General features: G+C 38.5%; 1 protein-coding gene across 1 annotated transcript in view; it reads left to right on the forward strand.

Annotated features, from left to right (window-relative positions):
• The first annotated feature begins 505 nt into the window (after positions 1-505).
• Positions 506-25,689, forward strand: part of SPTA1 (spectrin alpha, erythrocytic 1) — an 87,204-nt gene continuing 62,020 nt past the window's right edge. The window contains exons 1-15 of the mRNA XM_044944161.2: positions 506-742; positions 2,148-2,273; positions 3,949-4,089; positions 5,104-5,250; positions 7,560-7,693; positions 8,523-8,667; positions 10,566-10,720; positions 11,676-11,811; positions 11,912-12,013; positions 13,722-13,859; positions 14,464-14,574; positions 16,243-16,320; positions 16,451-16,606; positions 18,148-18,352; positions 19,754-19,935. Coding sequence (XP_044800096.2) covers positions 506-742; positions 2,148-2,273; positions 3,949-4,089; positions 5,104-5,250; positions 7,560-7,693; positions 8,523-8,667; positions 10,566-10,720; positions 11,676-11,811; positions 11,912-12,013; positions 13,722-13,859; positions 14,464-14,574; positions 16,243-16,320; positions 16,451-16,606; positions 18,148-18,352; positions 19,754-19,935 — 2,193 coding nt within the window. The remainder of the gene's footprint in view (positions 743-2,147; positions 2,274-3,948; positions 4,090-5,103; positions 5,251-7,559; positions 7,694-8,522; positions 8,668-10,565; positions 10,721-11,675; positions 11,812-11,911; positions 12,014-13,721; positions 13,860-14,463; positions 14,575-16,242; positions 16,321-16,450; positions 16,607-18,147; positions 18,353-19,753; positions 19,936-25,689) is intronic.

The raw sequence follows: 25,689 nt of genomic DNA on the forward strand, positions 1-25,689 counted from the left end.
GGGTATATCATTTGTCAAAATTAATTGCAAGCCATTTTAATTTATTCATTAAATTAGGTTTGTCATGATCAGTGCATGTTAACACCTTTTAAGTTTTTGAAAGCAGTAAAATTGTATTTCTTTGATGCATCTGAAAATGTGATTTTGCTAATTTAAACTTGTTTTCAATTGTCTAATAATGCATGTTATATAACTTTACTGTTAATTAAGTTTATTAATATGGGCAGATGTTTATGTGAAAAGTTGGAAAAGTATTCTGAATGACCAAGAATTATTAGCCTAAGTTGTAGCTGCATGTGGTTAAAATTATATAAATGTACCACAGCCTTTCTAAAAAGAGACTTTTATAGGTATAAAGATATCTGAACCTAAGTCCAACATGAGTAAATGCCTTGAGACATTTAAAAAGACAGAATATTAGAGACAGAGAGGGGAAAACAAACAAACAAACAGTATACTAGAGACTTGAGAACCAGCAATAAGTAAACTTTTTAACTTACAGGCTATGGAGAGTGATGGGCCAAAGGTGCTGGAAACAGCAGAAGAGATCCAGGAGAGGCGTCAGGAGGTGTTGAGTCGGTACCAGAGGTTCAAGGAACGGGTTGCTGAGAGGGGTCAGAAACTTGAAGATTCCTATCACTACCAGGTTTTCATACGAGATGTTGATGACCATGAGAAATGGATCATGGAGAAAATCAAGATTGCAACTGATAAAAGCTATGAAGACCCAACAAACATACAGGTTCTTCAGTTTCACTGACTTCCCCAGAGTAGACTCTAAAATCTCTAGGGAGGGAAACATTTTTATAATGTAGGTGTGCATCTGGTAAACTCTAGAGGGATGCTGTAATAGAAGATTAGACTTTGGGAACGGTAATTCTGTCTCTAAATAGTCCATGTTTTCAACTCCTTAAGCCTCAATATCTTATTTACACAGGAAACTCATTCTAGATTAGATCAGATCAGATCAGTCGCTCAGTCGTGTCCGACTCTTTGCGACCCCATGAATTGCAGCACACCAGGCCTCCCTGTCCATTACCAACCCCTGGAGTTCACTGAGACTCACGTCCATCGAGTCAGTGATGCCATCCAGCCATCTCATCCTCTGTCGTCCCCTTCTCCTCCTGCCCCCAATCCCTCCCAGCATCATCCTTTATAAATGTAATATTGCTCTTAACTTACACCATGGGCAAAACACTGAGAATTCAAAGAATTTATGATGCACTATGAAATTTCAATATTTATGACATTAAGGATGGAATTGAAGTAAAGAGCATCAGTACTTCTGAACTAACTTCTTTTTGCTCTCCTCAGAAAGATATGATTTAACCAGGGTTTTTCCCAGTTGGCTGTTTATGACTCTTGTTAAGTTCAAATGAGAGATCTCAGATAGAGAGGTTTGGTGAAATCTCCCCCTACTACTTGTATTACAGAATAAGGCATAGTAAGGATCAGAAGAAAGGCTTGTATGCCTAAAATGCACAATGGATATCAGAAAGGAAGCACCTAGAACAAGAACAAAGTGTTACCTACTAAATGAATCAATCTATATATGACAACAAGAGCATAATTTAGCATGCAAAAACTTCCCAGTTAAAATAAAGGCCACTGTTGTCATGATAATTTTCCTCATTGTTCAGTACTTTCAGTAGGATTTACTTCCTCTTTTCTTAAAAGGAAAAATTCTGTGTTACATTATTTCATTTCCACAGAAGGCAATTAAGACTTTAACATAATATTTATTGGGAATTTCCCAAAGGCAATAAGGACTGAAAAGACCTTCTTCTGCGGTCCAGGACATTGGGTCTGGGAATCTTTAAAAACCTATATGCATTGATTCTGCCACAACAACTTCTTTTAGAATAGGACTCCTCTAGGCAATGGCAACCCACTCCAGTGTTCTTGCCTGGAGAATCCCAGGTACAGGGGAGCCTGGTGGGCTGCCGTCTATGGGGTTGCACAGAGTCGGACACGACTGAAGCAACTTAGCAGTAGCAGTAGCAGCAGCTATGATCATAGGTTATCGTTTCATCTATGCTGGGAAACTGGTAGTTCTGCCTGCAAGAAAGCAGAGGAATAAAAGAACTCTTTTATGGTCCAGGAGACCAGGCTCCATTAAGCCATAAACTCTGATTTCTAATCTTCAGGGGAAATATCAGAAGCATGAATTCTTTGAAGCAGAGGTGCAAGCAAAATCAAGGGTCCTTCCTGATCTGGAAGAAACCAGGGAAACTCGATTTCCTGAGGGGCATTTTGCCCATGAGGACACCAAGGTAAATATATGGTAGGGCTCTGTGAGAGATGCTTCTAATTGTTGATTAGGTTATCAGAGTTTTCATTGATTACAACAGGTGTACACACCTCGATACAACTGACTTGGAACCATGGTTCTGCCTCTTATATTTTACTTGGATTGTGGAAGGAAAAAATGATGGGATATGCTAGTGTTCCTAGGAGTGGGGAGAAGAGCTATGGCGCAAAGCTCTCATTGAATAATGTCACCTTCCTCCTTATGCCGTCACAGGATGGGGTGGCTCAAGATCAAACCCGCCTCAACCCAGATGAATTGGCTTTCCCAAATGTCCTTTCTGACTAATTCTTCTAAGCTCAGAGTCCTTGGTGCTTAAACTCTCTAAACAAGGGATGCTGTTTCTTTGAATCTTCTCTGAAATCTTTCTCCCTTTGTCTATTATGCCTTTCTCCTCAGAGCTCACATGCTGTGGCTCCTATTGTAGCTCCCCAAACCCTTGAACCCTGAAGATCAAAGAGCACCACCACCGTGGAATCCATTATTAATTTATCAGCTTTTTTTCTGAGTTAATTCATATATTCCCCTAAAATGTTTGGGTTGATAGCGTCAGTTCAGGTTCTTTTTGTATTAAGTGAAATTTTTTTTACTGTTTAACTGTTTCTAAAATTGTCAAGGGAAGTGTGTGTTACATATTTATAAGTTGGGGCTTATATTTCCATATGTAGCATACAAATTCTAGTTCCTTTTACTATCAACAAAACATAGTCAGGCGATACAGACTTTAACAAGAATAAACCTTATTAGAAAAAAGATTCTGTAACAAGAATAACTCAAAATTTACCTGTTATTAAGTAAAAATGATTTGGTAAAATTGCACAAAAATCAGTCCCTTACATTAATTAAAATAGTTGAGAAATATCTGAAACATCTTCACATCTATCAGAATTTCTGAGATTATAGTAATCCTGTAGCACTGCAGGATCCATAGATAAATGTGATTTATGTGCTACATGTTACCTTAGAACCATGAAGTAGTTGGAAAATAGAAGATTCTTGAAGACACAACATAAATTATACCTTTAATTTTACAATATATGTAAAACCTGGTCTTCTAAGCTAACCTAGCATTAGAGCCCTCAACTATATAGTCTCAAGTTCTGTTATTGCTTTGGTGATCCTATTTCCTTTGTAAGTCAGAAAAACTTGTAGCTCTTATCCCTTCTGACAGACAGTCCATGCTAACTTTTTCTGTGCCTTTGTCAGTACTTTGAACACCGTCTCTGTATCTTCTGCCTATCAAAATTCTATCCCTAAAGGTAAAATTCAAATGAGCACCTGTTTTTAAATGAATTTTTATTTCATCCTGTCTTATCATTTGTAATCATTTCATCCTCTAAAACACCCAAATGTTATTATTTATTTTTCTTTATGGAAGATCATATGGTTTTTTTTTTTTTAACTTTACAATATTGTATTGGTTTTGCCATATATCAACATGAATCAGCCACAGGTAATCATATGGTTTAATGGTTATTCCCATACATGCCCTATCCTCTTTTAAATATTTTTGAGCAATTAATGCATGAGTTAATGGGATGAGGGATTTTTATCCGGATCCCTCTCTGCACAGGTCTCTGAGTCTATAACTGCTGCTCCACAGCAGGTAACGTGCCTGAGTGCTTTTACTTCTCCCAAAGGGCCTTCTGGAGGAACTGAACCGCCTGTGGGACCTGCTGCTGGAGCTGACCCGGGAGAAGGGTGCCCTGCTGCTGCGGGCCCTGAAACTCCAACAGTACTTCCAGGAGTGTGCTGACATCTTGGAGTGGATTGGAGACAAGGTATAGCACCAAACAGCCTGTATATAGGATTTTCCATCCCTCTGGCCCAGACATCCCATAGCAATTTAATGCAGACTTCTCTGGTGGCTCAGATGGTAAAAATCTGCCTGCAATGCGGGAGACCTGGGTTCCATCCCTGGGTTGGGAAGATCCCCTGGAGCAGGGGATGGCTACCACTCCAGTATTCTTGTCTGGATAATCCCACAGACAGAGGAGCCTGGCAGGCTACAGTCCATGGGGTCACAAGAAGCAACATGCAACACAACTGAGCAACTTTCACTTTCACTTTTTGTAAAGAAGTCAGGGTATCTGTTCCTGGGCTTAGTTCCTTGGAAGAAAGAGGAATGTTAGCAAAGATTTAGAGGTATTCTGGAAGTAGGCAACATTATAGGAGGATAAGTCTAAATGTATGAATCTGAACATGAAGAAGGCAAGACATACAAAAAAAAATGTGTGCTGAAAGATCATCTAGGATTGCCCCCCTTCTACCTTCCATGAGCCTTCACTCCTTCCAGGTTTTCAATCCTACTCTGGTTCCAACTGAGAGAATTGCCAGTTTTTCCCTTAATCCTTTGTCTCTTAGTACCTATAACTAGAGAGGTTTCTATCTCCTATTACTTGAAGAATAACCCTATGGTTAGGACTGAAAATTTACACAGGCAAGCATTCGGTACAATACTTTTGTAAAAACTCAGGATGTTGAATCGAGCAGAACCAGGATGGATTTACTTTTCATGTTCCAAACCACAAAAGGGTTCTTCCAGGGGCATTTTCTGACAATGTCCCTGGTCTTCCCAAAGAATTACCCCAAAGACCACTGTCCCCTGAGTCACAGTGCCACCTCAGGAAATATGCCCTTGCTCTGACTTTCTTGAAGGGGTTATCCCAGGTTTCACCAGTATCTCCTTCTGAGTTTTCCTGGGAATGTAAATGTAAACAAGGGTTTTGGGCATTTGAACTGCAGGAATCTCTAAATATTTGCTGGTGACCTAATAGACCTTTCTGTGTCTACAGGACGCTCTGGTGACATCAGTGGAGCTGGGTGAGGACTGGGAGCGCACAGAGGTTCTGCATAAGAAGTTTGAAGAGTTCCTAGTAGATATGCAAGTTCGAAAGGAGAGAGTGAATGAAGTGAACCGATATGCCAATGAGTGTGCAGAGGTGAGGTGGGGAATAACAGAGCCAATCCAGGGAAAGGGTTCTGATCTTCAGGAAGATTGCCTGGCCATTTGTAGAAGGGACAAGAAAGATATATAGGGCATTGTGAGAAAACAGAGGTATGCCTGTCCCTGGAGTAACATGCCCAGAGTAGCTTTCTCTCGTTTCTGAATTCATCCCTTGCCAGTCTACAGAAATAGAGGTGTGAGTGAGTGAGTGTACATGGGTTTATGTAAAGAAATTCAGTCCACAATGAGGTTACTCTTGCACTGTGCAGTACATCAATTTTTCATGTTTATGAAGCACCAAAGTGGCAAATAATATAAAATAATTGTGGCTTCTCATAATATATATGATATCATTAAACAAATTTTTCTGTGCTTTGAGGGGAAGGGAAAAAGAGGCAGATTTACCTTCATTTACTTAAGAAAGTGCTTAAATAAGCTTTTAATTTCTGAGCATACAAATACTCAGTGTGTGACTAAATACCCTTACATATGTAAGAACTGGGAAGTCAGTCTGATTTTATATGTATGTGAAGGAATTGAACAGAAACTGCAATAGTTGGCTATCATGTTTTCCATTTAAAGTTTTATTATCACTGCAGCTATATAATGGGAATGATATTTATGTGTAAATAGAATCAAAATTTCAGGATTAATAGGTACTAGAGTAGGGAAAATAAACTATTTCTTACTTTTTTCCAGGCCTCATTTCCAACAGTCTCTAAATTTCTCCCTCTAACATGACTGCATTTTTCTTATTGTGCAGATTTTTTTTTTTTTTTTTTTTTTTTAGTTATCAGTTCAGTTGAGTTCAGTCACTCAGTCGTGTCTGACTCTTTGCGACCCCATGAACTGCAGCACCCCAGGCCTCCCTGTCCATCACCAACTCCCGGAGTTCACTCACACTCACATCCATCGAGTCAGTGATGCCATCCAGCCATCTCATCCTCTGTCATCCCCTTCTCCTCCTAACCCCAATCCCTCCCAGCATCAGAGTCTTTTCCAATGAGTCAACTCTTTGCATGAGGTGGCCAAAGTACTGGAGTTTCAGCTTTAGCATCAGTCCTTCCAAAGAAATCCCAGGGCTGATCTCCTTCAGAATGGACTGGTTGGATCTCCTTGCAGTCCAAGGGACTCTCAAGAGTCTTCTCCAACACCACAGTTCAAAAGCATCAATTCTTCGGTGCTCAGCCTTCTTCACAGTCCAACTCTCACATCCATACATGACCACAGGAAAAGCCATAGCCTTGACTAAACGGACCTTTCTTGGCAAAGTAATGTCTCTGCTTTTGAATATGTTATCTGTTACTATCTACCAAACCACTACAAAACTTAAAACATAAAACATTTTATTTTTCCATGGTTAAATGAGTCAGATTCACTGAGTCAGCTGCTCAGCTGGGCCATTCTCCCAATCTCACCTGATATTCTTAAGTAACTGCAGTTATGCAGTGACTCAGTTGGTGTACAGGATCTAATACAACCTTCCTCCCATGTCTAAGGATTTGGCAAGGATAGTGCAGGCTTTCTCCATATGCTCTCTCATCTTTCAGTAGATCATACTTTTTATATGTTCCAAGAAGGTAAGAACAGAAGCTGAAAGACTTCTTGAGGCCTAAGTACTGGGGCTTATAAAATATTATTTCTACTTGTAAAGAAGGAAGGAGAAGAAAATTCTGTCTGAAGAGGCTGCAAAACAGAAATGGAAATAGGAATAAACAGGGATAGGAGGGGTCGGGAGACCTGGTATATGGCAACTACTCAAAATTGCCAAGTATCTAAATGGGCTGATACTAGCTAGCTTTATCTGATAAACATAAATCTCATTGCTTCAGATAGTCTGTGAAACTGTATGAACTACAAAATTAAATTTATCTGCTAGTTTATCTAGTTCTTGGAAGAGGAAAATAGCTCCAACTATATTCTCAAGGTGTCAGGGCCCCAAAAGAGCCAAAACTCATAGTACTCGAGATCTGAAAAATTAAGTCAGACTTCATGAAAGGAATTTTCTCTTCCTTGGTTTCCAGGGTCTTGAGGGAAGCTAGCAGCCATCAACATGATGGAGTTCTGAAAATAATGAGGTTGGGCAACCTATATTAGTAGACTAGTCTTGAGCTATGGACAGAAGATACAACATCTGTTAGTTTGGTTTTCTAGATTTTGGTGATGTGGATCAAGTAAAAGGGACCAGGGCTAAGGTGAAGTGTGGTATCTGGCTAAATGGCTATCCTCTGCTTAGGGCAAAGTGTGAAATAAGAAGTTTTTAAGTCTTTTCTGCATTAGTCCAACACTGACTTACTCCCACAGGAAAAGCATCCTGAGCTGTCCTCAATTCAGTCAAAGCAGAAGGAGGTGAATGCAGCCTGGGAACGTCTCCATGGTCTGGCTCTCCAACGACGGAAAATGCTGTCCAGTGCTGCAGACCTCCAGAGATTCAAAAGGTAGGAATCTGGCCACTGAATTGTAGGAAACTGCAATAGCACCAGGCTGGGTATTTGGGTTAGCCTTTGTCTACTGTTAGCAATTAGTGGCCAATGCCTTGAATCAAAGAAAATTATGTTCTTGCCCTTAAAACAACAAGGAACACAGTGGTTAAAATTGTGATCCAGTCAATAGCCAAGTGTGTTAAATGGAGCTTAAAGTAATAAAATTAGCACTAGTGAATTAGTGATGGAAGTTCTGCAGGGGCAAAAGCAGAAAGAGAATGGAGGGTGAGGTTGGGAAGAAGGACATTTGTGAAGAGCTAACCCAGAAGTATATCTGGAGGTTCAGTTGACAGGATGCCCAGGTCTCTACATCTCGATGGAAACCATAAAAGTAGGAACTCTTTTTAAAAATCTTTGTGCATTTATTCTATTTTCGGCTGTACTGGGTCTTGGTTGTTGTGGGCGGGCTTTCTCTAGCTGAGATGAGCCAGGGTTTACTCTTCAGTGTGGTGGGCGGGATTCTCATTGTGGTGGCTTCTCTTGTGAAGTGCAGACTCTAGGTGTATGAACTTCAGTAGTTTTGGTTCACGGGCCTAGCTGTCTCTGCATGTGGGATCTTCCCAGACCAGGGATTGAACCTACATCCCCTGCATTGGCAGGTGAATTCTTAACCAATGGATCACCAGGGAAGCCCCAAAACAGGAATTCTTTATGCTATTTTTTGCTAGTGTGTGGGAAGATAGGATAATTTCTGACAGGTGAATGAGGCTGGTCCTGCTGGGTGCTGTTTGCCCTGGAATGCCTGCCTTCTTCCTTTGCTGGAGCTCATGGGGTTGTCTGGCAGGGATGTGACTGAAGCCATCCAGTGGATTGAGGAGAAGGAGGCTCAAGTCACATCTGAGGACTATGGCAAAGACCTTGTGAGCTCTGAGGCACTGTTTCACAGTCACAAGACACTTGAGAGGAGCCTTGCAGTCATGAATGACAAGGTAAGCCTGTGGGAGAAAGAGCTAACATCCTTGAGTTAAAAGAGCCATCTGACGTTCATCTTGTCTCCATAAGTAAGTGAAGTCGCTCAGTCGTGTCCATCTCTTTGTGATCCTATGGACTGTAGCCCACCAGGCTCCTCTGTCCATGGGATTTTCCAGGCAAGAATACTGGAGTGGGTTGCCATTTCCATATCCACTTGTCTCCATGCTGCTGCTGCTACTGCTGCTAAGTTGCGTCAGTCATGTCCAACTCTGTGCGACCCCATAGAAGGCAGCCCAACAGGCTCCTCTGTCCCTGGGATTCTCTAGGCAAGAATACTGGAGTGGGTTGCCATTTCCTTCTCCAATGCATGGAAGTGAAAAGTGCAAGTGAAGTCGCTCAGTCATGCCTGACTCTTAGCGACCCCATGGACTGTAGCCTACCAGGCTCCTCTGTCCATGGGATTCTCCGGGCAAGAGTACTGGAGTGGGGTGCCATTGCCTTCTCCAACTTGTCTCCATAGAACACAGTAAATTCATTATTTCAATGAAAGAGAAATTTTGTGCCACCTGAATATACCTCTTTATTCTAGTTTATAACTTGTACATGATTTTTGGATATCTAGTATTTTGTTTAAATTATTTGTATTTAAATACACACATATATATTATATATATGCTTATGCTTTTTGTAATATATTTCATAATTTAAAACCAAAATAGATAGCTTCATGAATGGTTTCCTGCCTAACCACACCTTCTCTTGTTGGAGATGAACCTTGTTTTTTTTTGTCCTTTACTCAGTAGAAAAGGGAGAAAATTTCTTCTTCTCCTTTTATAATAAACATAGACACTAAAACACTCTACTCAACCCACCTTTGGGTTTTCTTCTGGAAGCTGAAAGACCTCGATTCCTATACCTACAGTAGGCATAGTCACTCTAGAACTTGGAGTAAGCCTATATTCTTGACTGCCTCCCATTCTTACTTCTTACCCTCACAACTTTAACCATAACTTAAACTAATTACTCCTCAGCTTTTACAGTGGAGTCAGCCCACAAGAAGATCCCTAGTTACTATGCTTTAATCATAGTTCTATCCCTCGGTCCAGTTTCTGAAAAATATTTCACCAGTCTACTTCTTTTTTCCTTCCTCATTTTTACCTTTTGATTTTTTTGTTTTCTAATTATGAGTGATAAAATACCATGACTTAATGAATAATGATAATGAAATCTCATCTTAGACAAATATAGTGGAAGGACTAATGGTAACATGGAATTTTCCCTAGTAACCCTGCTCTTCAGGAATTGTGCTCACACTGGCCTGGCATTACTGGAATTTTCTTGGCAAAAATTTTCGCTAGCAGAAGTATCTCTCTGATTCCTATGGTAATGTTTATGAAAACAATATAGAGGGTAATGAAGGACAGATATATGTCTAAATATTGCTTCTGATAATGATTTATTGAATGACCTCGGGCAGATAAAATACTTAGCCTCTCAGTTTTCACATACAAGGGGAACAAGAATGGTTTCTGCCTCATAGTCTTATTAAATGGAGACTATAAAACAACAAAATGCATGTGACATGCTTAGCACAACAAGAGACAAAAAGCAGTCAGTAAGTTATTATTGTTAATATAGTTACATGAATATATTAATATAGATATAGCCATATAAATGCACTAATATGTTATTACTCATATAATTATTATGTTACATCCCTCCCATAAAACTTTGTCAGGAGGATCAGAATACTTGGATTTCCCACTAAGTTTCTTTTTTTCCTTTTTCTAAAATTATATAGTAAGTTTCAGATGTACAGCATTATCATTAGACATATGTGTGTACTATAAAGTCACCATCTAGCACCATACTGTTGACCCACCTTCACACCCTAGGTTTCTTTTTCATCCCAAAGGTGAAGGAGTTATGTGCCAAAGCAGACAAGTTGAAGCTTTCCCATCCTTCAGATGCAGCTGAAATCCAGCAGATGAAAGAGGATCTGGTCTCCAACTGGGAACATATTCGCAACTTGGCTACCAGCAGATATGAAAAGCTGCAGGCTTCTTATGGGTGAGAAAGCCTTCTCTATTATGTTAACTACCTCTACAGGGTCAAAGTGCAATATTAAAACAGAAATAAAAGAGTAAAAGGAATAAAATAGTGAATGACCCAGCCCTCCTGCCTGCTCAGTAGAGACAAAAGAAATTTTAATTTTCCAGAAGTCCTTTGCAGGATGATATAATCCTCAGAATGACATTTTCTTTCACCTATACCCTTTCTGTCTTCCTCTGTTTGTATAGTTGTAAGAAGCTATGAAGTGGCCCATGAAGCTGAAAAAGTATTTGAAGAAACATGTCAAAATCCTGGCCCTAGCTAAGGAATTGGAATTAATTTCCAAGCTGAAGAATAGAAAATAAGTCTAGAATTATTTCCTGAATGTAGGTCAGCTTATATAAAAAAAATTGAATATCATTTCTGTACTTAATTTTTATGATTAGTTGTTAAATCACCAGAAAATAGTCTTTATCATATTGATATGATTGAAAATGAAATGGTGAGGCTATGATTTTTTTGAACAGGTAATTTTTTTGGTGACTTTTGTCTTCACTGATATGGTGAAGAGTGAACTAAAATACACGAGGGCTCCTAATCCTAACTCTAGCTGCCCCTTATTATAAGGTGCTTCCTGTTGTTTATGTTATGTGATTATTTATTGGTCTCATAGTACTTTACTAAATAGTACTTTACTTCAAGTGTTTCTGGAGTGTGACTGTGATATTGAAGATGTCATGCCCAAGTGCTTCATCACACAAAGACTCATTCACCCTAGGAATATACAATCTAGAGTGAAGGATTTAAAGCCAGCATTGCTAAAGGAATAGGGAAGTACATGAGAGGAATGAAGGGGTAGGTTTAATGCAAAAAGCATGTTGTACATCTTAGCCCAACCCAACTCTGACTATTTGTTCAACGTCCATTTGCATCTGGTTCCTCCTTTCTGTCTTTTCCTTTACCTTTTCCCCAGGTACCAGCGGTTCTTATCCGACTATGATGAGCTGTCAGGTTGGATGGAGGAAAAGACTGCTCTGATCAATGCTGATGAGCTGCCCATAGATGTGGCTGGTGGGGAAGCCCTACTGGACAGGCATCAGCAGCATAAGGTAAAGAGGAAGTCCTCCCCAGTAGGAGGAAGAGAGAGTTGACAACAATACCATAAGGTTTCCTGCTTCATTTTAACACTTTTTTGTCTTGTGGTCACAGCATGAGATTGACTCTTATGATGACCGATTTCAAACTGCTAATGAGACTGGTCAAGCTCTGCTGGATGCCAATCATGAAGCATCTGATGAAGTTCTAGAAAAGGTAATCCAGTTTAACAGAATTTGTGAAAGTTTGATACATAACCTTCACTTAATCTCTTACTGATTGACAATCTCTGAATAGAAAGAGGACAGAAGACATATAAATATTTAACATAGATCCAGATTTCACATTGCTTCGTTCATATGTTGCTTTAGCTAGAGTGAGGCTTTTGAAATTTTCCGAACTTGATGTGTGCTTCCTCATCTCTGAGACCTTAGTCGATCTAACTAATTTCATCACTTGAAAGTGAAAGCATTAGTTACTCAGTTGTGTCTAACTCTTTGTGACCCCATGGACTGTAGCCTGCCAGGCTCCTCTGTCCATGTAATTCTCTAGGCAAGAATACTGGAGTGGGTAGCCATTCCCTTCTCCAGTTCCCTACCTGGGGATTGAAACCAGGTCTACTACAGTGCAGGCAGAGTCTTTACCATTTGAGCCAAGAAACCTCCATGCCAAATTGCCTTGTCACATGTGCTCTGTTGTGTCACTTTCCCATGCTAGTCTCTAGATGGTGGATTTTTTAAGGACTACTCCTTTTTCATCTTTGGGTTCCCTAAGGTGTCTAGCATGGTTCCTGGTGCATGGTTCCTTTCCTTCTCTCCTCTGTACAACCTCAAATCAGACTGATTTTCCTATATCTGTGTTTCTGAAATCTTCCTTAAGCAACAGGAAAGCTTTACACACTGCCATCATCATCATCTTCTAAATCCCAAGGGCTTACCTAAACCTCCTGATCCCTGAGACATTTGCTCTAGTCATAGAGTCATAGGAATTTCTGGGATGATAATTGAAATAGGATTTGCAGGTTCTCTGCATCTCATTAGCTTCCAAGCACAGCCACCAGCACTATATGATGACTGAGATCTCTATATTTTCAACTCATCAAGAATCCTTTGGGAAAATTATAATATGAATTTTTATTTTTAACAATTTTCTGCCAAAGGAAGAGTGGAACTCTAAAACCTTGAAATGTACCTGTTATCCTGAATTCTGAGAATTTGTACCATCTTTTTTATGGAATTAACACAGCAGTTTTAATAAGCTGGGGTTTCTTGGACAGATGCTTGGGCAGAAACAAAGGCTTTCATGAGTTTGAGAATGTCCCCTTTTCCTTGATGGTTCTCATTTGCATTTGAAATAGAAGGCAAACTTCTCAATCTGATCATTTAAGTGCCCTGTGAACTTGAATTTCATGAAATGTCCACTTTTTTTAGACACTGCAGTTTTCTCTGGAGCACTTCGTATAATCTAATGATTACCTGGAATAATTACTTACTTGTGGTATTGTGTCCTCCTACAATCCTCATCTCTACCTCTCTGCCCTTTAAATCTTGGTTTGATACAATAGTTTCTATACTTCTACTCCCTGTGTCTTTGAATCAATTAATCTTTTCTTCCTTATTTGTACATAGTAAGTGTGGTATGTCTCTATTATGGTATTTCTCCCATTTTTTCTATACTATAGGGACTTACTTAGTTGTAGTGATGGACAGGGAGGCCTGGTGTGCTGAAATTCAAGGGGTCACCAAGAGTTGGACATGACTGAGCGACTGAACTGAACTGAACTGAGGAGCCTTAAGAGAAAAGCCTGTTTTTCTATTCATTTTTTTCCTTCAAAGGGCCTTGCATGTATTAGATGCTCAGTGACAGTAGGATAAAATAAATTCATTTAATATCTTCCTGGTCTTTTGCCTCTTCCTTTCCAAAGATGTCATTACTTACCTACCACTGGGCGGCTCTGCTGGAGCTGTGGGAGAAGCGTTGGCAGCAGTATGAGCAGTGCTTGAACCTGCACCTCTTCTACCGTGACAGTGAGCAAGTAGACAGTTGGATGAGCCGACAAGAGGTAAGACAGGGGCTCAGCGAGTATCCAGAAGCCATTTCTCCTGCTCCTCATTCACTACTATCAGCATCCTCACCACCACTTCAGTTCACCTGGGAACTAGAGGGTGAGCCGCAAGGAAGAGAAAAGATTGACCCTCTCTGTAAGGCTCTTGAAATTCCCTCATGGATAAATGCACAGGAAAAATATTTAAATACAAATCACAGAGGTTTTAAACTTCTCTGAACATGCGGCAAAATGAATATCCAATTGTTAAGGGATCGGTGAAAGAAAAATGTGATGAGTGAGGCAGGGCTAACCAGAGATTTTCTGGTGGAGTTGAGTGGTCCTCTTGAGGATTTGAGAACACAGAATCATGCTTAGATTGGTTGGTTCACACACTGAGATGAAGGTGATAAATTTGGATGAGAAGGTTGGGAAGGGAACTTTGAAGCTGAGGTTCTGCTCTTTGAGGTTAATCTCTATCTCCTCTCCTACCTTGTGTTAATTCCCATCTTGCTTTCCATCCCCCTCACCTCCTTTCTTATTCCTTTTCTCAGAGATATTCCAAAGGGAATGATTCTCACTGGTGAGGCACAGCTGGGATGTATCTTTCTGTCTTCTACAGGCCTTCCTGGAAAACGAGGACCTCGGAAATTCCCTGGGCAGTGTAGAAGCCCTTCGTCAGAAGCATGATGACTTTGAGGAAGCTTTTACTGCCCAGGAGGAGAAGATCACAGTAAGAAATGGGCCCTGGTTTGGGGATTGGCTTCATTTTTTTTTTTTTTTCAACTTTACAATATTGTATTGGTTTTGCCATATATCAAAATGACTCAGCCACAAGTATACATGTTAATTGGAGGATAATTGCTTTACAATGTTGAGCTGGTTTCTGCCTTACAACAATGTGAATCAGCCATATGTATATATACATTCCCTCCCTCTTGAACCTCCTTCCCACCCCCCACCCAATCCCACACCTCTAGATTGTCACACAGCACCAGGTTGAACTCCCTGTGTTACACACATCTCATAGATTACCAATCCTTAGAATTACTCATAACTATCAGACATGAGAGTTGTTTTAAAAAGAGAAAACATCCAGAAAAATAATCATACCCACTTTTTATCAACACATTTCTTATTCCACAAAGCATATTTAGAAAGTATTTATTTTTAAATTTTTTTCAGAATTAGGTAAATTTATTTTTTAATTAATTTAATTGTAGGATAGTTCCTTTAAAATATTGTGATTTTTTTTAGAAAGTTTTTAAAGATTTTGAGCAATTTATATTTTCTGACACAGTGCCTGATTGTCTTATTTTTTTTTTCCTGCAGTATAAATAGAAACTATGGGATCCATATCCAATATGAATCATAACTTAAAATATATTTGAATATATTATTTACATTTTTTAGTCTTTTCCTCTCCAGTAATATCTCCATTTAGCTTTCTTTAGTAGTATCTAGATATCTAGGTAGTATCTATTTTTTTCCTGTATATCTTCATCTATATGTTTTGCATTTAATGCTGCTATAATTTTCTTGTGAACTTTAAGTTACAGTGTCCCAGAAACTTGTCAATACATAAGCAAGTCTCAGAGAAGTGTAAGGGAGACTTTATTTGTCCAATGTATATATACTATATGTCTTTGGCTGTCTCCTAGGACTGTGCTGGGGTTAGCCAAAACTTGCACATGTGCATGTATACCACCAGCAACAACAATAACCACAAAACTCCAAATTTTCTTTGTTAATCTTAGATCAATTCAGAGCTTGCTATGGTCCCTTCCCAGTTCATATGCTTATTAGGTTGATTTTCATTGGTAAAAGATAACAATGTAAAATAAGTTATTGTTTATTAAATACTATTTGTAATTTCACATCATTTTCCTATTCCCAATCAATTAATTCATCCTGAGCAATTTTGAGTGTTTATGAATGAATATGAGTCAAAATTCACATGTATAATTTGACTCCATTTCCCATATAGCTAGAGATAGAGATGAATTATTAAAAAGTACATATGGTATATGATGGATGGATGAGTGAATAGATAAATAGATAGATAGATAAAGACTGGCCATTGAACAAGGCTGTATCAACAATGGTTCTTAAAAATTTAAAAATAGATCAAATATTCACCTCATAGTGAAAACAGGTTTCATTCACTGTAACCTAGATTAAGAAGAAACTACTGTGGCATAGAGAAAATAATTAACCTGTCTGAGATTTATATTTTGAAATACAATTTATAACAGAAATCAGAAGTAGGACCCAGATCTTCTGACCCTGAATCTTGTCCTCTTCCCACATTGTCATGCTTCTTCTTTAAACAGCTAAACAAACTGTGGCCACTTACTCAGTGCCAATGAGAGAAAAACACTTTTTTTTTTTTTTTCCCCAGACCATAGACAAGACTGCAACCAAACTGATTGATGATAAGCATTATGATTCAGAGAAGATCGCTGCTATCCGGGATGAAGTATGTGCATCTGCCTGCCTGTGCACCCGGCCAGGGAAAATGTTGGAGCATTGTTAACCATGGTAGGCAGTAGATCTCAGGCATCCATATTTTATTTTTCTGACCGTAAGTTTGTTTATGTTTTTTGCAGCTGTTGGTCCGACGGGACAATCTACGAAAAAGGGCTGCCACTAGACGCAGATTGCTGGAGGATTCATTCCTTCTGCAGCAACTGTATCAGGACTCAGATGACCTAAAGAACTGGATCAACAAAAAGAAAAAGTTGGCAGATGATGAAGATTACAAGGTAGGCAGGGTTACAGACCCTGAACATACTCATTGGTACTTAATTTCATGAAACTACAATCTTGGACCTGAAAAGACAATAGCGTTCAGCTGGTGAGCCTCATTTTATAGATGGAGAGACAGAGTCTCAGAGAAGCGCAATGATTCCTCCAAGACTGTACTTCTAATTTCCATTTTTCCAATACCCCTTTTCTCTGGCACAATTTCCAGTGGTCCTTAACAGAGCAGGGGAAAGCAGGAATTCTCTTTATTTAGCTACATATCCCCTTTTCTGCTGCCCTATGCACCCTTATAGTAGGAAAATGTTGGGTCTAGTCATAACGTACATTCAGGCTACCAGGAACTCAGAATTAACCTAATGGTTTGACACAATATAGACTTACTGCTTTGTAGCTGGAAAGGAACAATTCCTTATTTTACAGATGAAGAAACCAGGATCTGAATTGTGTAGTGAGTTGCCCAAGGTTAACCGATTATTTAGATCTGTTTAACATAGGGTTAGATACATGAATTCTCTTGGGGGAAAGTAAACACTGGGCTTGAATTCATTCCCTGTCCTGTTTTAGTTTGTGTGACTCTGAAAAATTCCTGAATTATCTTTGAGTCACACATAAGTTTTTTCATTTTGGTATTGTATAAAACACATATTTTTCACTCACAATATAAATTATCAATAGGCTTCCCTTATGGCACTGTGGTAAAGAATCTGCCTGCCAATAAGGGAGATGGAAAGAGAAGTGGGTTAGATCCCTGTGTCAGGAAGATCCCCTGGAGTAGGAAGTGGCAACCTGCTCCAGTATTCCTGCCTGGAAAATCCCATGGACAGAGGGGCCTAGCTGGCTACAGTCCATGGGGTCACAGAGAGTCGAGCATGACTGAGTGACTGAGCATGATAAACTGTTAAACTATTTTGCACACACACACACAAACACACACATACACTCACAAATTTTTGCATTTACAGTCAGGACTGGAATCAGTCTCTTGATTTCTAGGCCAATATCTATTCACTGTATTTACTTTCTAAATGTCATTTAGTCCTAAATTTATACCTCTGATGCTCTTGTTCTAATATTCTTTTGATAGAACTTTGAGCATCTAATTTTTAACTTTCATTCTGTAAAACTTAGCACTATGTGCTTGTGTTCTCTAGAGGAGTTATGGTTCCAGTGTATGTAGGGTAAACAGGTCTTCTCTGCTAAAGGCAGGAATGGAAAATAATCTCTATCTTTCATTCCAGCTGTGATCGATTGATAATCCTTACATATGGTGTCATATTTAAAGTGATATTCAGACCATATCCAGACTCAATAGAAATAAGTTCAGGGGGTGATTAGCCATGTCTACCATTTGTTTGAAAGGAGTAATTGGGCATAGTTTCCTGAGCATCCTCTGGCTCTATACTTGGACTAGAACAGTTCTGCCTTATATCCTCTTCTTAGTTCACTTAGATTTATAGTGAAAAAAAATTCCTGTCCTCAAAATATCTGCCCCTCATTTTTCAAGGAATTGTTTTCTTTCATTGTTTTCATTTTCTCTCAGGAAACACTAAACTTGAAGAGCCAGGTTCAAAAGCAGAAAGTCTTTGAAGAAGAATTGGCAGCTAATAAGATCCGGCTTAATAATATACAGAAAACTGGCCAGGAGATGATTGACAGCAATCATTATGCCTCTGACAAGGTGGCTGATCGTTTGAGGGAAGTTGAGAGCCTCTGGATTGAACTGCAGGAGGCTACAGAGCAGAAAGGTTGGAAGCAGAGTTTTTTAAGAAATTAATTCCTAAATTCTGAAACCCACCTTCATCTTTACCACCTTGAATTTACCCGGTGGCCTCTGTGAGAAGGGAGGGATGTTACTCATTTGCCTCCCTGTGTCTTCCTCTATTGGTCAAGAAATTTAAAAAATCTAACCTAAACTTATCACACACAATTATTATATATTAACACAATTCTTCTATATATTAACACGATTCTTTTCTTCAGATATGTAGGTCTTTTCAACTGAAATTGTATTTGTTTTCTTTTCACTTTTCTCCCTCTTTTTTCTTCCTGTTGAATAAATATTCAGATATTGTGAATTCAATATTGACTATACATCTAAAATGAGTGTCCATAATTCGATTATACATCTTTTTGTTCTATAAATGAAGCAATGTATTCTGACTCAGGTTATTTAATTAGGCATTAAAATATGGTTGGGGCCACATGTGATGTTCCCATGATATTTTATTCTTATGAAAAGGCTTGATGGCTTGCTGTTTCACCTATCTGGGCATATTCAGGTTCTATTGTAAGCTCTTAAAAAATTCCCATGTCTGCTTGACTAGCCTCTACTTAAATTTAACTTCACCTCTTACTTTGGCAAACAAATCAATCATCATAATTAACATAAATAATGATTATTTTTCTGTCTATAGTCCATTTGTTATAAACATTATCTACAGACATGCCTATGTCCTGGTTATAGAAAAGATACATCATATTGATTTTGTTGGATATCCTGATTTTTGGTTTAGGAAAAAAAATCAACTTGACTGTAATAAGAAGTTGCTGTTACTTCATGTCCTAGTAATTGTTTCACAGAAATAATGCAAATGATTGTTATAAAATCATATGATAAAGAATTTAGCTGAGAACAGTGGATAATCAAGATATTTTCTGGAAGAGAAAATTGTAGGGTGTGGTTTGTGATAAAGAACAGGCACTAAGGCAGAGGTGGCTGATGGTTAGCAAAGTTCTGAGGAAGATATTTAGGAAAAAAATACTTCAAAATTTCAAACTGAGCTAACGCCAAGTTTTATTTTTTTCTTGGAAAATGACATGTTTATGCTTGAATCACTTTGAAAGGGAGGTCTCAATAGAGAATAACAAGTGACAAGATAGTTAAAAATCTAACATAGGCCCATACCTCAACAAGAAATGAACATATTGTTTATATCTGTTTTGAGAACACTACTATCTTCAAAAGCAAATACTATCTGAATTCTACAAATTAATGGTAATTTCTTATGTAATCACATGTTAGACGGTTATATTTTTCCCATTGGACTATCCAAACATTATATTTTTCCTTAAGTTGGTATAACTTATAATAGCATATAACGAGGATTAGTTATGATACCTGTCTTACACTTGATGTCTTTTCCTAGGGATCCAGTTGTATGAAGCAAATAAGCAGCTTCAATTTGAAAATAATGCAGAAGACCTGATGCAATGGCTGGAGGAAGTGGAATGGCAGGCTAGATCTCAGGATTATGGGAAAGGCCTAGCAGATGTACAGAATCTGCTCAGGAAACATGGCCTCCTGGAGTCTGCTGTGGATACTCGTCAGGTTTGTTGCTAGCTCTTTAACCAATTGTGAGCCAAGTTACCTATATACATTCTGAGCACATTCATCATAATTGTTATTTAAAAAAAAGAGTGGGACAGAGCAGGAAGCTGTTAGGTATTTAGAATAGGAAAAAGAAGTCCAAAATGGTGGTGAAGAAAGACAAAGAACAGAAAAAGCCCACGAAAATGGAGCAAAAGAAAATCTGCAGACCGGAATGAGAAACTCAGATGAAACAAACACACCCCTTTCTTGGCTAGCCCAATTTGCATAGGGCAGGCTCATTGGGGAGGAGACAAAAAGTATAAAAAGAGGGAGCCAAGATGGATTGAGGCCTCTCCTTTGGGGTCAGCCTGCCCTCACGCCCCAAGAGTGCACTATCCTCTGCTTGCCAAATAAAACTGAGCTATAACCAAGCTTTAACACTGGTCCACCATTTCAAATCTTTGCTCCCATGAGATAGAACTGAAGAAATTTACACACTCCCCCAACATATCTGATGCAATGACTTGGACGATATACCAGAAGAGTGTGTAATTTTCTCTGTTCTGTCTCACAGCAGTGGGCAAAGATTTGAAATGGTGCACCAGTGTTACAGCTTGGTTACAGTTCAGTTTTATTCAGCAAGCAGAGGATAGTACACCCTTGAGGCATGAGGGTGGGCCAATCCCAAAGGAGAGGGCTCAGTCCTTCTTGGCTTCCTCTTTTTATATGTTTTGTCTCCTCCCCCTGAGCCTGCCCTGTGCAAATTGGGCTAGCCAAGAAGGGCGCGTTTCACGTGAGGTTCTCACTCCGGTCCACAGATTTTCTTTTGTTTCATTTTCATGGGCTTTGTCCTTTCTTTGTTTTTCTTCACCGCCATTTTGGACTCCTTTTTCCTATTCTAATTACCCAACAAAGCCAAAGATAAAAATTCAAAATGTTTAGTTGGTCAACTACCTCTTTCCAGTATCTCCTTTATCCAGCTATTCTTTTTGGTGCCTGGTGTCTTTTGTCAGAACCCTATGGCTGCTATAAGACTTTATTGACTCTTCTAAATATGACACTGTATATAAAACCTGGATTTTATATAGCCTTATCACTTACTAGTTCTATGGTGTATCTTTTCACCTGTTTGCACCTGTTTACTTACCTGTAAACTAAAAGTTTGGATAAAATTGTGTCTTTCTATTCTGGCTTCCTACAATTCAAAACTTGAAATATTTTTAATTGTACTTTTTTTTTTCTTAAGAAAATTGAAACACAGAGAAATGAAGTGACTTCTCCAATGTCACAGAGAAAATTAACAGCAGGGCCAGGACTATGAAACAGATGTCTAGGCTGTTGGTTTCAAAGTTACCCACTGAAATCACACCAGACTATTTTTTTTTAATATAAATTTATTTAATTGGAGACTAATTACTTTACAATATTGTATTGGTTTTGCCATACATCAACATGAATCCCCCACAGGTGTACACGTGTTCCCCATCCTGAACCCCCCTCACATCTCTCTCCCTGTACCATCCCTCTGGGTCATCCCAGTGTACCAGCCCCAAGCATCCTATATCCTGCATCGAACCTGGATTGGCGATTCATTTCATATATGATATTATACATGTTTCAATGCCATTCTCCCAAATCATCCCACCCTCTCCCTCTCCCACAGAGTACAAAAGACTGTTCTATACATCTGTGTCTCCTTTACCATCATTCTAAATTCCATATATATGTGTTAGTATACTGTATTGGTATTTTTCTTTCTGGTTTACTTCACTCTGTATAATAGGCTCCAGTTTCATCCACCTCATTAGAACTGATTCAAATGTATTCTTTTTAATGGCTGAAGGAAATGGCAACCCAATCCAATGTTCTTGCCTGAAGAATCCCAGGGACGGGGGAGCCTGGTGGGCTGCCATGTAAGGGTTAGCAGAGTAGGATAGGACTGAAACGACTTAGCAGCAGCAGCAGCAGCAATACTCCATTGTGTATATGTACCACAGCTTTCTTATTCATTCATCTGCTGATGGACATCTAGGTTGCTTCCATGTCTTGGCTATTAAAAACAGTGCTGCGATGAACATTGCGGTACACGTGCCTCTTTCAATTCTGGTTTCCTCAGTGTGTATGCCCAGTAGTGGGGTTGCTGGGTCATAAGACAGTTCTATTTCCAGTTTTTTAAGGAATCTCCACACTGTTCTCCATAGTGGCTGTACTAGTTTGCATTCCCACCAACAGTGTAAGAGGATTCCCTTTTCTCCACACCCTCTCCAGCATTTATTGCTTGTAGACTTTTGGATAGCAGCCATTCTGACTGGCGTGAAATGGTACCTCACTGTGGTTTTGATTTGCATTTATCTGATAATAAGTGATGTTGAGCATCTTTTCATGTGTTTGTTAGCCATCTGTATGTCTTCTTTGGAGAAATGTCTGTTTAGTTCTTTGGCCCATTTTTTGATTGGGTCATTTATTTTTCTGGAAGTGAGCTGTAGGAGTTGCTTTTATATTTTTGAGATTAGTTGTTTGTCAGTTGCTTCATTTGCTATTATTTTCTCCCATTCTGAAGGCTGTCTTTTCACCTTGCTTATAGTTTCCTTTGTTGTGCAGAAGCTTTGAAGTTTAATTAGGTCCCATTTGTTTATTTTTGCTTTTATTTCCAATTTTTTTTTGGGGGGAGCATAGAGGATCCTGCTGTGGTTTATGTCAGAGAGTGTTTTGCCTATGTCTTCCTCTAAGCGTTATATAGTTTCTGGTCTTACATTTAGATCTTTAACCCATTTAGAGTTTATTTTTGTGTACAGTGTTAGAAAGTGTTCTAGTTTCATTCTTTTACAAGTGGTTGACCAGTTTTCCCAGCACCACTTGTTAAAGAGATTGTCTTTTCTCCATTGCATATTCTTGCCTCCTATGTCAAAGATAAGGTGTCCATATGTGCATGGATTTATCTCTGGGATTCTATTTTGTTCCATTGATCTATATTTGTGTCTTTGTGCCAGCACCATACTGTCTTGATGACTGTGGCTTTGTAGTAGAGCCTGAAGTCAGGCAGGTTGATTCCTCCAGTTCCATTCTTCTTTCTCAAGACTGCTTTGGCTATTCGAGGCTTTTTGTATTTCCATACAAATTGTGAAATTATTTGTTTTAGCTCTGTGAAAAATACTGTTGTAGCTTGATAGGGATTGCATTGAATCTATAGATTGCTTTGGGTAGTATACTCATTTTCACTATATTGATTCTTCCAATCCATGAACATGGTATATTTCTCCATCTGTTAGTGTCCTCTTTGATTTCTTTCACCAGTGTTTTATAGTTTTCTATATATAGGTCTTTCTTTTCTTTAGGTAGATATATTCCTAAGTATTTTATTCTTTTCGTTACAATGGTGAATGGAATTGTTTCCTTAATTTCTCTTTCTGTTTTCTCATTATTAGTGTATAGGAATGCAAGGGATTTCTGTGTGTTGATTTTATATCTTGCAACTTTACTATATTCATTGATTAGCTCTAGTAATTTTCTGGTGGAGTCTGTAAGGGATCATGCCATTGGCAAACAATGAGAGTTTTACTTCTTCTTTTCCAATTTGGATTCCTTTTATTTCTTTTTCTGCTCTGATTGCTATGGCCAAAACTTCCAAAACTATGTTGAATAGTAGTCGTGAGATTGGGCACCCTTGTCTTTTTCCTGACTTTTGGGGAAATGCTTTCAATTTTTCACCATTGAGGATAATGTTTGCTGTGGGTTTGTCATATATAACTTTTATTATGTTGAGCTATGGTCCTTCTATTCCTGCTTTCTGGAGAGTGTTTATCATAAATTAATGTTGAATTTTGTCAAAGACTTTCTCTGTATCTATTGAGATAATCATATGGTTTTTATTTTTCAATTTGTTAATGTGGTGTATTACATTGATTGATTTGCAGATATTGAAGAATCCTTGCATCCTTGGGATAAAGCCCACTTGGTCATGGTGTATGATCTTTTTAATGTGTTGTTGGATTCTGATTGCTAGAATTTTGTTAAGGATTTTTGCATCTATGTTCATCAGTGATATTGGCCTGTAGTTTTCTTTTTTTGTGGCATCTTTGTCAGGTTTTGGTATTAGGGTGATGGTGGCCTCATAGAATGAGTTTGGAAGTTTACCTTCCTCTGCAATTTTCTGGAGGAGTTTGAGTAGGATAGGTATTCAATTCAGTTCAGTTCAGTCACTCAGTCGTGTCCAATTCTTTGCAACCCCATGAATTGCAGCATGCAAGGCCTCCCTGTCCATCATCAACTCCCTCTTCTCTAAATTTTTGGTAGAATTCAACTGTGAAGCCATCTGGACCTGGGCTTTTGTTTGCTGGAAGATTTCTGATTACAGTTTCAATTTCTGTGCTTGTGATGGGTCTGTTAAGATTTTCTGTTTCCTCTTCATTCAGTTTTGGAAAGTTGTACTTTTTTAAGAATTTGTCCATTTCTTCCAAGCTGTCCATTTTATTGGCATATAATTGCTGATAGTAGTCTCTTATGATCCTGTGTATTTCTGTGTTGTCTGTTGTGATCTCTCCATTTTCATTTCTAATTTTATTGATTTGATTTTTCCCCCTTTGTTTCTTGATGAGTCTGGCTAATGGTTTGTCAATTTTATTTATCCTTTCAAAGAACCAGCTTTTGGCTTTGTTAATTTTTGCTATGGTCTCTTTTGTTTCTTTTGCATTTATTTCTGCCCTAATTTTTAATATTTCTTTCCTTATACTAACCCTGGGGTTCTTCATTTCTTCCTTTTCTTCTTGCTTTAGGCATAGAGTTAGGTTATTTATTAGACATTTTTCTTGTTTCTTGAGGTATGCCTGTATTGCTATGAACCTTCCCTTAGCACTGCTTTTACAGTATCTCACAGGTTTTGAGTGGTTCTGTTTCATTTTCACTCATTTCTATGCATATTTTGATATTTTTTTTTTAATTTCTTCTGTGGTTTGTTGGTTATTCAGCAGCATGTTGTTCAGCCTCCATATGTTGGAATTTTTAATAGTTTTTCTCATGTAATTGACATCTAATCTTACTGCACTGTGGTCAGAAAAGATACTTGGAATGATTTCAATGTTTTTGAATTTACCAAGACTAGATTTATGGCTCAGGACATGATCTATCCTGGAGAAGGTTCCTTGTGCACTTGAGAAAAAGGTGAAATTCATTGTTTTGGGGTGAAATGTCCTATAGATATCAATTAGGTCTAACTGGCGTATTGTATTATTTAACATTTGTGTTTCCTTGTTAATTTTCTGTTTAGTTGATCTATCCATAGGTGTGAGTGGGGTATTAAGGTCTCCCACTATTATTGTGTTATTGTTCATTTCCCCTTTCATACTTGTTAGCATTTGTCTTGCATATTACAGTGCTCCTATGTTGGGTGCATATATATTTATAATTGTTATATCTTCTTCTTGGATTGATCCTTTGATCATTATGTAGTGTCCTTCTTTGTCTCTTTTCACAGCCTTTGTTTTAAAGTCTATTTTATCTGATATGAGTATTGGTACTCCTGCTTTCTTTTGGTCTCTATTTGCATGGAAAATCTTTTTCTAGCCCTTCACTTTCAGTCTGTATGTATCCCCTGTTTTGAGGTGGGTCTCTTGTAGACAACATATATAGGAGTCTTGTGTTTGTATCCATTCAGCCAGTCTGTGTCTTTTGGTTAGGGCATTCAACCCATTTACGTTTAAGGTAATTATTGATAAGTATGATTCCTTTGCCATTTACGTTATTGTTTTGGGTTTGAGTTTATACTCCCTTTGTATG

Source organism: Bubalus bubalis, chromosome 6 (assembly GCF_019923935.1).
Source record: "Bubalus bubalis isolate 160015118507 breed Murrah chromosome 6, NDDB_SH_1, whole genome shotgun sequence".
In the NCBI taxonomy this organism is placed as follows: domain Eukaryota; kingdom Metazoa; phylum Chordata; class Mammalia; order Artiodactyla; family Bovidae; genus Bubalus; species Bubalus bubalis.